Source organism: Oncorhynchus keta, unplaced genomic scaffold (assembly GCF_023373465.1).
Source record: "Oncorhynchus keta strain PuntledgeMale-10-30-2019 unplaced genomic scaffold, Oket_V2 Un_contig_796_pilon_pilon, whole genome shotgun sequence".
NCBI classification, from domain to species: domain Eukaryota; kingdom Metazoa; phylum Chordata; class Actinopteri; order Salmoniformes; family Salmonidae; genus Oncorhynchus; species Oncorhynchus keta.
Window position 1 is genome coordinate 449,620 of NW_026289785.1, and position 16,693 is coordinate 466,312.

General features: G+C 40.4%; 1 protein-coding gene across 1 annotated transcript in view; it reads left to right on the forward strand.

Annotated features, from left to right (window-relative positions):
- The window catches only part of has2 (hyaluronan synthase 2), a 37,446-nt gene extending 23,611 nt beyond the window's left edge, over window positions 1–13,835 (forward strand). The window contains exons 3-4 of the mRNA XM_052512065.1: window positions 10,235–10,336; window positions 12,107–13,835. Coding sequence (XP_052368025.1) covers window positions 10,235–10,336; window positions 12,107–13,042 — 1,038 coding nt within the window. The 3' untranslated portion in view covers window positions 13,043–13,835. The remainder of the gene's footprint in view (window positions 1–10,234; window positions 10,337–12,106) is intronic.
- The last annotated feature ends 2,858 nt before the right edge of the window (window positions 13,836–16,693 follow it).

The following is a 16,693-nucleotide window of genomic DNA, read 5'->3' on the forward strand; positions in this document are numbered from 1 at the left end:
GGGGATCTGTTCTCACCGGGAAAGGGGGAGTGTGTGTTGGTGTTCTGTGTATCAAAACCAAAAGACTGGTTAGGGGTACAGAAGTCTTTTCCTGAGGTGGTTTGATTATCTTCTGGTCATATCATTCTCTTTAGTTACTCTCCTTTCATGCCATTTGTGTTTTACTACATTGCTCTTACAGCAGAAAGATAGAAATTGAATTATCACAGCGCTACACAATCTAAATGTATTCCTCTTCAAACAATACAAACAGCTGGCTTGATCTTTCTCCATATATGACCAGTTTGAAACAGCTATACAGCTATACTACAAAATCACAACCCTCTCTCAATCAGAACACAACCAATCACAACACAACCCTCTCTCAATCAGAACACAACCAATCACAACACAACCCTCTCTCAATCAGAACACAACCAATCACAACACAACCCTCTCTCAATCAGAACACAACCAATCACAACCCTCTCTCAATCAGAAAACAACCAATCATAACACAACCCTCTCTCAATCAGAACACAACCAATCACAACACAACCCTCTCAGTCAGAACACAACCAATCACAACCCTCCCTCAGTCAGAACATAACCAATCACAACCCTCTCTCAGTCAGAACACAACCAATCACAACCCTCTCTCTCAGTCAGAACACAATCAATCACAACCCTCTCTCTCAGTCAGAACACAACCAATCACAACCCTCTCTCAGTCAGAACACAACCAATCACAACCCAACCCTCTCAGTCAGAACACAACCAATCACAACCCTCTCTCAGTCAGAACATAACCAATAACAACCCTCTCTCAGTCAGAACACAACCAATCACAACCCTCTCTCAGTCAGAACACAACCAATCACAACCCTCTCTCAGTCAGAACACAACCAATCACAACCCAGCCCTCTCAGTCAGAACACAACCAATCACAACCCTCTCTCAGTCAGAACACAACCAATCACAACCCTCTCTCAGTCAGAACACAACCAATCACAACCCTCTCTCAGTCAGAACATAACCAATCACAACCCTCTCTCAGTCAGAACACAACCAATAACAACCCTCTCTCAGTCAGAACACAACCAATAACAACCCAACCCTCTCAGTCAGAACACAACCAATAACAACCCAACCCTCTCAGTCAGAACATAACCAATCACAACCCTCTCTCAGTCAGAACACAACCAATAACAACCCAACCCTCTCAGTCAGAACACAACCAATCACAACCCAACCCTCTCAGTCAGAACACAACCAATAACAACCCAACCCTCTCAGTCAGAACACAACCAATCACAACCCTCTCTCAGTCAGAACATAACCAATCACAACCCTCTCTCAGTCAGAACATAACCAATCACAACCCAGCCCTCTCAGTCAGAACATAACCAATCACAACCCTCCCTCAGTCAGAACACAACCAATCACAACCCTCTCTCAGTCAGAACATAACCAATCACAACCCTCTCTCAGTCAGAACATAACCAATCACAACCCTCCCTCAGTCAGAACACAACCAATCACAACCCTCTCTCAGTCAGAACATAACCAATCACAACCCTCTCTCAGTCAGAACACAACCAATCACAACCCTCTCTCAGTCAGAACACAACCAATCACAACCCTCTCTCAGTCAGAACATAACCAATCACAACCCTCTCTCAGTCAGAACACAACCGTACTGTATCACTTCCAGTACAGGATGACGTGCCAAACAACACAGCAACCTTCCTTCCTTCCAGCCAAACCCCAGCCCTCCTTACACCGGCCCCAATGACTTCACTTACCCAATGAAATCATTCCCAATTAAAGAGTGACTGAAGAAACCTTTCTAATCTGTGAAGAGATCGCTGCAAATATGACTTTACTCACACGGTTGTTTGTTGACCAACTGACGGACCTTCCCTCTTGACACTAACTTGTTTTGGAACGATTTTTCGGGGGAAACATCCACATTGCAAACAAAGCTTCAACTTGACATCCAAAAGAGTTTCAAAGAAACACAAAGCAACCCTGTACATCAGTAATCAGTGTGGTTAATGTACCAACCCTGTACATCAGTAATCAGTGTGATTAATGTACCAACCCTGTACATCAGTAATCAGTGTGATTAATGTACCAACCCTGTACATCAGTAATCAGTGTGATTAATGTACCAACCCTGTACATCAGTAATCAGTGTGATTAATGTACCAACCCTGTACATCAGTAATCAGTGTGATTAATGTACCAACCCTGTACATCAGTAATCAGTGTAATTAATGTACCAACCCTGTACATCAGTAATCAGTGTGGTTAATGTACCAACCCTGTACATCAGTAATCAGTGTAATTAATGTACCAACCCTGTACACCAGTAATCAGTGTGGTTAATGTACCAACCCTGTACATCACTAATCAGTGTGATTAATGTACCAACCCTGTACATCAGTAATCAGTGTGATTAATGTACCAACCCTGTACATCAGTAATCAGTGTGGTTAATGTACCAACCCTGTACATCAGTAATCAGTGTGATTAATGTACCAACCCTGTACATCAGTAATCAGTGTAATTAATGTACCAACCCTGTACATCAGTAATCAGTGTGATTAATGTACCAACCCTGTACATCAGTAATCAGTGTAATTAATGTACCAACCCTGTACATCAGTAATCAGTGTAATAATGTACCAACCCTGTACATCTGTAATCAGTGTGGTTAATGTACCAACCCTGTACATCAGTAATCAGTGTGGTTAATGTACCAACCCCGTACATCAGTAATCAGTGTAATTAATGTACCAACCCTGTACATCAGTAATCAGTGTAATTAATGTATCAACCCTGTACATCAGTAATCAGTGTAATTAATGTACCAACCCTGTACATCAGTAATCAGTGTGATTAATGTACCAACCCTGTACATCAGTAATCAGTGTAATTAATGTACCAACCCTGTACATCAGTAATCAGTGTGGTTAATGTACCAACCCTGTACATCAGTAATCAGTGTGGTTAATGTACCAACCCTGTACATCAGTAATCAGTGTAATTAATGTACCAACCCTGTACATCAGTAATCAGTGTGATTAATGTACCAACCCTGTACATCAGTAATCAGTGTAATTAATGTACCAACCCTGTACATCAGTAATCAGTGTGATTAATGTACCAACCCTGTACATCAGTAATCAGTGTAATTAATGTACCAACCCTGTACATCAGTAATCAGTGTGATTAATGTACCAACCCTGTACATCTGTAATCAGTGTGGTTAATGTACCAACCCTGTACATCTGTAATCAGTGTGGTTAATGTACCAACCCTGTACATCGGTAATCAGTGTGGTTAATGTACCAACCCTGTACATCAGTAATCAGTGTAATTAATGTACCGACCCTGTACATCAGTAATCAGTGTGGTTAATGTACCAACCCTGTACATCAGTAATCAGTGTAATTAATGTACCAACCCTGTACATCAGTAATCAGTGTAATTAATGTACCAACCCTGTACATCAGTAATCAGTGTGATTAATGTACCAACCCTGTACATCAGTAATCAGTGTAATTAATGTACCAACCCTGTACATCAGTAATCAGTGTGATTAATGTACCAACCCTGTACATCAGTAATCAGTGTAATTAATGTACCAACCCTGTACATCTGTAATCAGTGTGGTTAATTTACCAACCCTGTACATCAGTAATCAGTGTGGTTAATGTACCAACCCTGTACATCAGTAATCAGTGTAATTAATGTACCAACCCTGTACATCAGTAATCAGTGTAATTAATGTACCAACCCTGTACATCAGTAATCAGTGTGGTTAATGTACCAACCCTGTACATCAGTAATCAGTGTAATTAATGTACCAACCCTGTACATCAGTAATCAGTGTAATTAATGTACCAACCCTGTACATCAGTAATCAGTGTAATTAATGTACCAACCCTGTACATCAGTAATCAGTGTGATTAATGTACCAACCCTGTACATCAGTAATCAGTGTAATTAATGTACCAACCCTGTACATCAGTAATCAGTGTAATTAATGTACCAACCCTGTACATCAGTAATCAGTGTGGTTAATGTACCAACCCTGTACATCAGTAATCAGTGTAATTAATGTACCAACCCTGTACATCAGTAATCAGTGTGATTAATGTACCAACCCTGTACATCAGTAATCAGTGTGATTAATGTACCAACCCTGTACATCAGTAATCAGTGTAAATAATGTACCAACCCTGTACATCAGTAATCAGTGTAATTAATGTACCAACCCTGTACATCAGTAATCAGTGTAATTAATGTACCAACCCTGTACATCAGTAATCAGTGTGGTTAATGTACCAACCCTGTACATCACTAATCAGTGTGATTAATGTACCAACCCTGTACATCAGTAATCAGTGTGATTAATGTACCAACCCTGTACATCAGTAATCAGTGTGGTTAATGTACCAACCCTGTACATCAATAATCAGTGTGATTAATGTACCAACCCTGTACATCAGTAATCAGTGTAATTAATGTACCAACCCTGTACATCAGTAATCAGTGTGATTAATGTACCAACCCTGTACATCAGTAATCAGTGTGATTAATGTACCAACCCTGTACATCAGTAATCAGTGTGATTAATGTACCAACCCTGTACATCAGTATTCAGTGTAATTAATGTACCAACCCTGTACATCAGTAATCAGTGTGGTTAATGTACCAACCCTGTACATCAGTAATCAGTGTAATTAATGTACCAACCCTGTACATCAGTAATCAGTGTAATTAATGTACCAACCCTGTACATCAGTAATCAGTGTAATTAATGTACCAACCCTGTACATCAGTAATCAGTGTAATTAATGTACCAACCCTGTACATCAGTAATCAGTGTAATTAATGTACCAACCCTGTACATCAGTAATCAGTGTGTTTAATGTACCAACCCTGTACATCAGTAATCAGTGTGGTTAATGTACCAACCCTGTACATCAGTAATCAGTGTGGTTAATGTACCAACCCTGTACATCAGTAATCAGTGTAATTAATGTACCAACCCTGTACATCAGTAATCAGTGTAATTAATGTACCAACCCTGTACATCAGTAATCAGTGTAATTAATGTACCAACCCTGTACATCAGTAATCAGTGTGATTAATGTACCAACCCTGTACATCAGTAATGAGTGTGATTAATGTACCAACCCTGTACATCAGTAATCTGTGTAATTAATGTACCAACCCTGTACATCAGTAATCAGTGTGGTTAATGTACCAACCCTGTACATCAGTAATCAGTGTAATTAATGTACCAACCCTGTACATCAGTAATCAGTGTGATTAATGTACCAACCCTGTACATCAGTAATCAGTGTGATTAATGTACCAACCCTGTACATCAGTAATCAGTGTAATTAATGTACCAACCCTGTACATCAGTAATCAGTGTGGTTAATGTACCAACCCTGTACATCACTAATCAGTGTGATTAATGTACCAACCCTGTACATCAGTAATCAGTGTGATTAATGTACCAACCCTGTACATCAGTAATCAGTGTAATTAATGTACCAACCCTGTACATCAGTAATCAGTGTAATAATGTACCAACCCTGTACATCTGTAATCAGTGTGGTTAATGTACCAACCCTGTACATCAGTAATCAGTGTGGTTAATGTACCAACCCTGTACATCAGTAATCAGTGTAATTAATGTACCAACCCTGTACATCAGTAATCAGTGTAATTAATGTATCAACCCTGTACATCAGTAATCAGTGTAATTAATGTACCAACCCTGTACATCAGTAATCAGTGTGATTAATGTACCAACCCTGTACATCAGTAATCAGTGTAATTAATGTACCAACCCTGTACATCAGTAATCAGTGTGGTTAATGTACCAACCCTGTACATCAGTAATCAGTGTGGTTAATGTACCAACCCTGTACATCAGTAATTAGTGTAATTAATGTACCAACCCTGTACATCAGTAATCAGTGTGATTAATGTACCAACCCTGTACATCAGTAATCAGTGTAATTAATGTACCAACCCTGTACACCAGTAATCAGTGTGATTAATGTACCAACCCTGTACATCAGTAATCAGTGTAATTAATGTACCAACCCTGTACATCAGTAATCAGTGTGATTAATTTACCAACCCTGTACATCAGTAATCAGTGTAATTAATGTACCAACCCTGTACATCAGTAATCAGTGTGATTAATGTACCAACCCTGTACATCAGTAATCAGTGTAATTAATGTACCAACCCTGTACATCTGTAATCAGTGTGGTTAATTTACCAACCCTGTACATCAGTAATCAGTGTGGTTAATGTACCAACCCTGTACATCAGTAATCAGTGTAATTAATGTACCAACCCTGTACATCAGTAATCAGTGTAATTAATGTACCAACCCTGTACATCAGTAATCAGTGTGGTTAATGTACCAACCCTGTACATCAGTAATCAGTGTGGTTAATGTACCAACCCTGTACATCAGTAATTAGTGTAATTAATGTACCAACCCTGTACATCAGTAATCAGTGTGATTAATGTACCAACCCTGTACATCAGTAATCAGTGTAATTAATGTACCAACCCTGTACACCAGTAATCAGTGTGATTAATGTACCAACCCTGTACATCAGTAATCAGTGTAATTAATGTACCAACCCTGTACATCAGTAATCAGTGTGATTAATTTACCAACCCTGTACATCAGTAATCAGTGTAATTAATGTACCAACCCTGTACATCAGTAATCAGTGTGATTAATGTACCAACCCTGTACATCAGTAATCAGTGTAATTAATGTACCAACCCTGTACATCTGTAATCAGTGTGGTTAATTTACCAACCCTGTACATCAGTAATCAGTGTGGTTAATGTACCAACCCTGTACATCAGTAATCAGTGTAATTAATGTACCAACCCTGTACATCAGTAATCAGTGTAATTAATGTACCAACCCTGTACATCAGTAATCAGTGTGGTTAATGTACCAACCCTGTACATCAGTAATCAGTGTGATTAATGTACCAACCCTGTACATCAGTAATCAGTGTAATTAATGTACCAACCCTGTACATCAGTAATCAGTGTAATTAATGTACCAACCCTGTACATCAGTAATCAGTGTGATTAATGTACCAACCCTGTACATCAGTAATCAGTGTGATTAATGTACCAACCCTGTACATCAGTAATCAGTGTAATTAATGTACCAACCCTGTACATCAGTAATCAGTGTAATTAATGTACCAACCCTGTACATCAGTAATCAGTGTAATTAATGTACCAACCCTGTACATCAGTAATCAGTGTGATTAATGTACCAACCCTGTACATCAGTAATCAGTGTGATTAATGTACCAACCCTGTACATCAGTAATCAGTGTAATTAATGTACCAACCCTGTACATCAGTAATCAGTGTAATTAATGTACCAACCCTGTACATCAGTAATCAGTGTGGTTAATGTACCAACCCTGTACATCACTAATCAGTGTGATTAATGTACCAACCCTGTACATCACTAATCAGTGTGATTAATGTACCAACCCTGTACATCAGTAATCAGTGTGATTAATGTACCAACCCTGTACATCAGTAATCAGTGTGGTTAATGTACCAACCCTGTACATCAGTAATCAGTGTGATTAATGTACCAACCCTGTACATCAGTAATCAGTGTAATTAATGTACCAACCCTGTACATCAGTAATCAGTGTGATTAATGTACCAACCCTGTACATCAGTAATCAGTGTAATTAATGTACCAACCCTGTACATCAGTAATCAGTGTGATTAATGTACCAACCCTGTACATCAGTAATCAGTGTAATTAATGTACCAACCCTGTACATCTGTAATCAGTGTGGTTAATGTACCAACCCTGTACATCAGTAATCAGTGTGGTTAATGTACCAACCCTGTACATCAGTAATCAGTGTAATTAATGTACCAACCCTGTACATCAGTAATCAGTGTAATTAATGTACCAACCCTGTACATCAGTAATCAGTGTGATTAATGTACCAACCCTGTACATCAGTAATCAGTGTAATTAATGTACCAACCCTGTACATCAGTAATCAGTGTGATTAATGTACCAACCCTGTACATCAGTAATCAGTGTAATTAATGTACCAACCCTGTACATCAGTAATCAGTGTGATTAATGTACCAACCCTGTACATCTGTAATCAGTGTGGTTAATGTACCAACCCTGTACATCAGTAATCAGTGTGGTTAATGTACCACCCCTGTACGTCAGTAATCAGTGTAATTAATGTACCAACCCTGTACATCAGTAATCAGTGTGATTAATGTACCAACCCTGTACATCAGTAATCAGTGTAATTAATGTACCAACCCTGTACATCAGTAATCAGTGTGGTTAATGTACCAACCCTGTACATCAGTAATCAGTGTAATTAATGTACCAACCCTGTACATCAGTAATCAGTGTAATTAATGTACCAACCCTGTACATCAGTAATCAGTGTAATTAATGTACCAACCCTGTACATCAGTAATCAGTGTGATTAATGTACCAACCCTGTACATCAGTAATCAGTGTGATTAATGTACCAACCCTGTACATCAGTAATCAGTGTAATTAATGTACCAACCCTGTACATCAGTAATCAGTGTAATTAATGTACCAACCCTGTACATCAGTAATCAGTGTAATTAATGTACCAACCCTGTACATCAGTAATCAGTGTAATTAATGTACCAACCCTGTACATCAGTAATCAGTGTAATTAATGTACCAACCCTGTACATCAGTAATCAGTGTAATTAATGTACCAACCCTGTACATCAGTAATCAGTGTGGTTAATGTACCAACCCTGTACATCAGTAATCAGTGTAATTAATGTACCAACCCTGTACATCAGTAATCAGTGTAATTAATGTACCAACCCTGTATATCAGTAATCAGTGTAATTAATGTACCAACCCTGTACATCAGTAATCAGTGTAATTAATGTACCAACCCTGTACATCAGTAATCAGTGTAATTAATGTACCAACCCTGTACATCAGTAATCAGTGTGGTTACTGTACCAACCCTGTACATCTGTAATCAGTGTAATTAATGTACCAACCCTGTACATCAGTAATCAGTGTGATTAATGTACCAACCCTGTACATCAGTAATCAGTGTGATTAATGTACCAACCCTGTACATCAGTAATCAGTGTAATTATTGTACCAACCCTGTACATCAGTAATCAGTGTAATTAATGTACCAACCCTGTACATCAGTAATCAGTGTGATTAATGTACCAACCCTGTACATCAGTAATCAGTGTGATTAATGTACCAACCCTGTACATCAGTAATCAGTGTGATTAATGTACCAACCCTGTACATCAGTAATCAGTGTAATTAATGTACCAACCCTGTACATCAGTAATCAGTGTAATTCATGCGCTGCTGCTTGGTCAAATTAGCCAATATAAAACAAACATATCCCGCCCAAAAACGTGATGAAGGACTCTTTGTCTGTGTAACGAGATCTTCTGGCCTAGTTTAACTTTCTAACTTTGTGTTGTTTGTGTGTGTGTGTGTGTGTGTGTGTGTGTGTGTGTGTGTGTGTGTGTGTGTGTGTGTGTGTGTGTGTGTGTGTGTGTGTGTGTGTGAGTGAGTGAGTGAGTGAGTGAGTGAGTGAGTGAGTGGTGAGTGAGTGGTGAGTGAGTGAGTGAGTGAGTGGTGAGTGGTGGTGGTGAGTGAGTGAGAGAGAGAGAGAGAGAGAGAAGAGAGAGAGAGAGGGAAAGAAAGAGAGTGGGAGAGAGAGAGAGAATGAGAGAGAGAGAGAGAGAGAGAGCAACCAGTGAAGAACACACACCATTGTAAATACAACCCATATTTATGCTTATTTATTTTATCTTGTGTCCTTTACCATTTGTACATTGTTAAAAACTGTATATATATAATATGACATTTGTAATGTCTTTATTGTTTTGAAACTTCTGTATGTGTAATGTTTACTGTTAATTTTGTATTGTTTATTTCACTTTATATACTCACTTGATATATTATCTACCTCACTTGCTTTGGCAATGTTAACACATGTTTTCCATGCCAATAAAGCCCTGGAATTGAATTGAATTGAGAGAGAGAGAGAGTGTGTTTTGGGGATTGAATTGGATAATGTATACCCTTGTGTTTCAGGTGTGAAGTGTTTTGTGGATTCAACAGGATTGTGTGTGTCCCCTTGTGTTTCAGGTGTGTGACTCTGACACTATGCTGGATCCTGCGTCCTCTGTGGAGATGGTGAAGGTTCTGGAGGAAGACCCCATGGTGGGAGGAGTGGGAGGAGACGTCCAGGTAATGTCTCCATTGTTATTGACTGGTCTGTATGTCTGAGACTGTGTTCTCCTAGCCTGGTACCGTACTGTAGGTGCTGAAACCAGCTCCAGTCTCCATTGTTATTGACTAGTCTGTTTGTCTGAGACTGTGTTCTTCTAGCCTGGTACCGTACTGTAGGTGCTGAAACCAGCTCCAGTCTCCATTGTTATTGACTAGTCTGTATGTCTGAGTTCTCCTAGCCTGGTACCGTACTGTAGGTGCTGAAACCAGCTCCAGTCTCCATTGTTATTGACTAGTCTGTATGTCTGAGACTGTGTTCTTCTAGCCTGGTACCGTACTGTAGGTGCTGAAACCAGCTCCAGTCTCCATTGTTATTGACTAGTCTGTATGTCTGAGACTGTGTTCTCCTAGCCTGGTACCGTACTGTAGGTGCTGAAACCAGCTCCAGTCTTCTGTTGATAGAATACTAGTGTTGGGTTCAGCACAGTGGAGTCTGCTGAGGGGAGGACGGCTCATAATAATGTCTGGAATGGAGTAAATGGAATGGCAGCAAACCATGTGTTTGATGTATTTGATACCATTCCACTCATTCCACACCAGTCATTACCACGAGCACCGTCCTCCCCAATTAAGGTGCCACCAACCTCCTGTGTCTTCAGAGTTGCTCCGGGTTAAACTGAGAGAATCTTCAGAGTTGCTCCGGGTTAAGCTGAGAGAATCTTCAGAGTTGCTCCGGGTTAAACTGAGAGAATCTTCAGAGTTGCTCCGGGTTGAGCTGAGAGAATCTTCAGAGTTGCTCCGGGTTAAGCTGAGAGAATCTTCAGAGTTGCTCCGGGTTAAACTGAGAGAATCTTCAGAGTTGCTCCGGGTTAAACTGAGAGAATCTTCAGAGTTGCTCCGGGTTAAACTGAGAGAATCTTCAGAGTTGCTCCGGGTTGAGCTGAGAGAATCTTCAGAGTTGCTCCGGGTTTGAGAATCTTCAGAGTTGAGAGAATCGGGTTAAATTGAGAGAATCTTCAGAGTTGCTCCGGGTTAAACTGAGAGAATCTTCAGAGTTGCTCCGGGTTAAGCTGAGAGAATCTTCAGAGTTGCTCCGGGTTAAATTGAGAGAATCTTCAGAGTTGCTCCGGGTTAAACTGAGAGAATCTTCAGATTTGCTCCAGGTTGAGCTGAGAGAATCTTCAGAGTTGCTCCGGATTAAACTGAGAGAATCTTCTCACCCTGTGGTTTATTAACCGATGTAGTGATGTTGATACCTTTTACGACCCACATCTAGAATTTACAAAGAAATAAACACAAACCTAGTAAAAGTATTTTGATAGCTTTTTCAACAAGTGAGCTTCAGTGCATAAAATAAAGCTTTAGTGCTTTCTTTTATGATCCTGTAAAGTATTCTGGACAAGAGAAAGACTCATGGTTAAGCCTACACTGTTGTTGAGGACCAAATCTGCCCTTATTTCATTTAAAGTTCCCTGAATACCAAATAATACCAACTATAAAAATGCATCTACACAACAGGACATTCCTCGACAAAATTGAGTTAGCCTATACCTTAGGCTTACATTGATTACTCTCATGTGAGAATTCTACACAATAGCAGGTTGATAGGTGGAACATTTGTAGGAGCTCTGGGAGAGTTGATAGCATGTTCTTTTGCTAATTAGGGGTCCTTAAACCAATTGCCCACGATTGTGCCGTTGGTTGCTATGCTAATACTATAGAATGTGTTTCCAGCAGTTGTTAACCAACTTAAATACCCTGACCTTATGTGTTTTTCTTCCTCCACAGATCCTGAACAAATACGAGTCCTGGATCTCGTTTCTTAGCAGCGTCCGTTACTGGATGGCCTTCAACATCGAGCGAGCGTGTCAGTCCTACTTCGGCTGCGTCCAGTGTATCAGCGGACCACTGGGAATGTACAGGAACAACCTGCTCCACGAGTTCATAGAGGATTGGTACAACCAGACCTTCATGGGCAGCCACTGTAGCTTCGGTGACGACCGCCACCTCACCAACCGCGTGCTGAGCCTGGGCTACGCCACCAAGTACACGGCCCGGTCCAAGTGCCTGACCGAGACCCCCATCACCTACCTGCGCTGGCTGAACCAGCAGACCCGGTGGAGTAAGTCTTACTTCAGAGAGTGGCTCTACAACGCCATGTGGTTCCACAAACACCACCTCTGGATGACCTACGAGGCTGTCATCACCGGGTTCTTCCCCTTCTTCCTCATCGCCACGGCGATACAGCTGTTCTACCAGGGGAGGATCTGGAATATCCTTCTCTTCCTGTTGATCGTCCAGGCAGTCGCCCTCATCAAGTCCTCCTTTGCCTCTTGCATGAGGGGCAACATCGTCATGGTCTTCATGTCCTTCTACTCAGTGTTGTACATGTCCAGTCTGCTACCGGCCAAGATGTTCGCTATCGCCACCATAAACAAGGCTGGCTGGGGCACGTCAGGGAGGAAGACGATCGTGACTAACTTCGTAGGGCTCGTTCCCATATCGGTCTGGTTCACCATCCTCTTCCTTGGCATTATCTATACGGTCGTCCAGGAAACCAGAAAAGATTTTCCTTTTCCAGACTCTGAAAAGATAGTCTTAATCGTTGGTGCGATAGTGTACGCCAGCTACTGGGTCATGCTCTTGACGTTGTACATGGTACTGATCACTAAATGTGGCAAGAGGAAGAAAGAACAGCAGTATGATATGGTGCTGGATGTATGACATCTTCCTCCTTTCCTCCTCCTCCTCCACTGAAACTCCTCGATTGGGTCTTAAACGCCACTCTATTTCCTGTGTAGTGCACTACTTTTGACCAGGGTCCATACAGGGTTCTGGTCAAAAAGAGTAACACACTTTTTCCGGATCAGGGTGCAGTTCGAGACGCAGACATTCTCCCTCTCAACGTTTACAAAGTGAAGAATCTCAAACTGCTCATTGATTGTTGGACTCTCGGCAGGTGACGTGAAGTGACGATGCCAGAAGAGCGATATATCATTGCTGCTGCGACTGACTGCAACAAGAAACTACAGATATTTCCTTCTGAAATATTAATGATGATGAGGTAAAAAAACACTTGTTGGTGATGTGTTTTGCCAAATGGAAAACCACCAAATGGACATCCTGTTTTTCCACATAGATACACAGAGATGATATGCATAATGTCCTATGCACTTTTACGTCTCACTCCCATTGTGCATAATGCTTGACAGAGTCATTTGAAGATGAAATACCTCAGTGGTTATGCTTTTCATTGTATGAGTGAGTGATCGGGATGCACCCAGAAAATGGCTCGTTCTTGATTATAACATAATTTATGATGTTTTTTGGTCATATTTGTCCTCTCTTTTTTTATACACAGTTGTTAATGAAAGTCAAAGCTGGAATTTCTCAGTTCTTTGGCCATGCTGTATCTGTTGACGTGTTACTTTGTAATTTACATATTATATTTTAATGCCTTTTTATATAGACTTTTTTAAATTCTATTTTTGCTTTAATAAACACCAAAGATTCTTTATTTTCATTCATTTTTTTATATAAAATGGAGAGAAAAAAATGCATTGTGCATTCAACTGTTATAACAATGATGTGTGTATCTGACCAAAAATGTGAAGTTAACAGCTGGGTTTTTGTCTGCAATGATAACAATAAAATGCAATTCTAGGGATAAGTTATTGAATACAAGAAGGGTGATTAACCTGTGTTTTTTTAATGTACATTGAAAGAAAACCAGCAATATTTATAAGAACATTCTGTGGTTTATAGATAATTATATATTTGATGATATACATTTCATAATAGACCTTATAGAGACCATCGTTGGTTGTGGAGAGGTAGCCGTTCTGCAGGATTTTGCTCCAGCCCTAATCTTAACATAGCCTTTCGCAAATCTAAATTATCAAGACAGCACAAACAGATCTGGGACCAGGCTAGCTCTAACACACTCTAATCTACTGATCAGCACAAACTGATCTGGGACCAGGCTAGCTCTAATACATTCTAATCTACTGATCAGCACAAACTGATCTGGGACCAGGCTAGCTCTAACACAGTCTAATTTACTGATCAGCACAAACTGATCTGGGACCAGGCTAGCTCTAACACACTCTAATCTAATGATCAGCACAAACTGATCTGGGACCAGGCTAACTGTTACTGCAGGGCAGGAGCAAAAGCCTGCCACGCAGTATCTCTTCAGGCGGCGGTTTTGACCACCTCTTGCCTTACTGTAGGACTTCCTGAAATAGGTTTCACAAGGTTTCATACGAGTTCACATGAGGACATTCGTCACATGATGCATTCTGAAAATGGTATAAACAATGCGTTAATCCACATCAGTTTAAAATCCCAAAAGATACATTTTCGCAAAAATGTAATGATCTATTCCAGAGTATTGATTATTGATTATTGACTCTTTAGAGAGTTTAAGAACACATTTTAATACATTTTTTAGAATTGATCAGACCGAATATTGAACTGTGACTTTGGGATCATGGGTAGTATTATCCTGAAGCACTTTTGTGTTGTGCCAAAAAATAATAAATAATGTCTTACTATGTTTAGAAAGTTGTCATCATTGATCTGTAATACTACTTCTGTCATAATGAATATGTGTGACTCCCTCGTGTCTTATAACACTGATGGTCAGTAAAACACACTTGTTTGCACATAAAATGAGACATTTTCACTAGTGTCGTAGTGTTAGTTTACAATGGTGGATGTTGCTGTTTGGCTGCTGTTGTGTTTTATTGTTTCAATGGAGACAGCTGAATCTGGAGAATAGAGGGCCTTTCTCCAGACAAGTATCACAGGGTGGAGAGTTGCCATGGCAGAGAAGCTTATTTATTGTACACACAAACGTTTTAGTATGCTGTAGCAGAGTAGTGAAATCAGTCGTCTAGACTTGGCCATTCCATAAGAATCCTCTCACTGATCTTCCCAAGGTCATCCAGGAGGTTCACTTTGAATGAGATACATCACACGGTATTAATGGGGAAGATTTTTATTTTTCTTAAAGCAGAATTCTCCCACAGAATTCTCTCACAGAATTCTCTCACAGAATTCTCCCACAGAATTCTCTCACAGAATTCTCTCACAGAATTCTCTCACATAATTCTCCCACAGAATTCTCTCACAGAATTCTCACACGGAATTCTCTCACAGAATTCTCCCACAGAATTCTCTCACAGAATTCTCCCACAGAATTCTCTCACAGAATTCTCTCACAGAATTCTCCCACAGAATTCTCTCACAGAATTCTCCCACAGAATTCTCTCACATAATTCTCCCACAGAATTCTCTCACAGAATTCTCCCACGGAATTCTCTCACAGAATTCTCCCACAGAATTCTAACTCAATAATCTATTACTCAAGACAGCCCCTTCCAGAGTACAGAAGTAGGTTATTACTCACACAATATGACATGTTCAAGTCCTCCTAGACGAACACTGGATTGAACACCTGCTGTTAAAATCCTCCTGAGTTCTGCTGTATTTCTGTCCAGTCTCCAACATGGCTCCCAAATGACCCAAGTCAAGAAGAGTACACTATATAGGGAATAGGGTTCCATTTGTGATGAAAACTCTTGTCTGGTCTCAGACCATAAGGGGAAAACTGGAACCACTTTCAACAGGTGGTAAAAAACAGAAATCCAGCTTCTTCCTGGTTGGTTGGGTCATGGAAAGAAAAAGTACATGTGAATTCTCTCAGTACTGCACAGCCACCAAGCCAGCTGTGTTTTCTCTGTCTAGCTACCTCACTGTAGTAACAGGCCGAGAGACCCAGTCATACATCCAGAACGGCACATGTGGGCAACATCGGAGCCAAGTCCCCCAGTGAGTCACACCTGGGTTCAAAAACTATCCGAAATCCTTATACATACTTTGTCTATGTTTGATTGAGCTTGCCTGGCAAAATGGAACCAATGGAATCATTTCAAAAGTGTAAAGCCCCGCCCATCGGGCACTCCAGGCAGGCTAAAGCAAACGCTGAAAGTATGTGAAAGATTTGGAATACTACTTGAACCCAGGGTCTGCAGTGCGTCAGCAGTGAAACGCCATTCCCAGCTTTGCCAGAGGCATTAAAGTAGCGCTCAGAGCTGGAGCTATTCCCCTCTGTCTGTGGGAATGAATGTATGTAACTCATGTCATGTTCTCCTGCATGCAGAGCTCCAGTTCTTGGTCAGAGCTGCCAGACTCTGCACAGTGGAATCATTAGCAGTACAGCTGATACATACACCATGAGGATCTGTGGGACTGAATAACTCAACCATTCTAGAAGCCATTGAGACTCTAAAGAACACATTGGCTGTTGTGAATGTTCTAGATGTGAAGAGCTTCATTACAAAACGCTACAGTGGAGCAAAAAAGTATTTA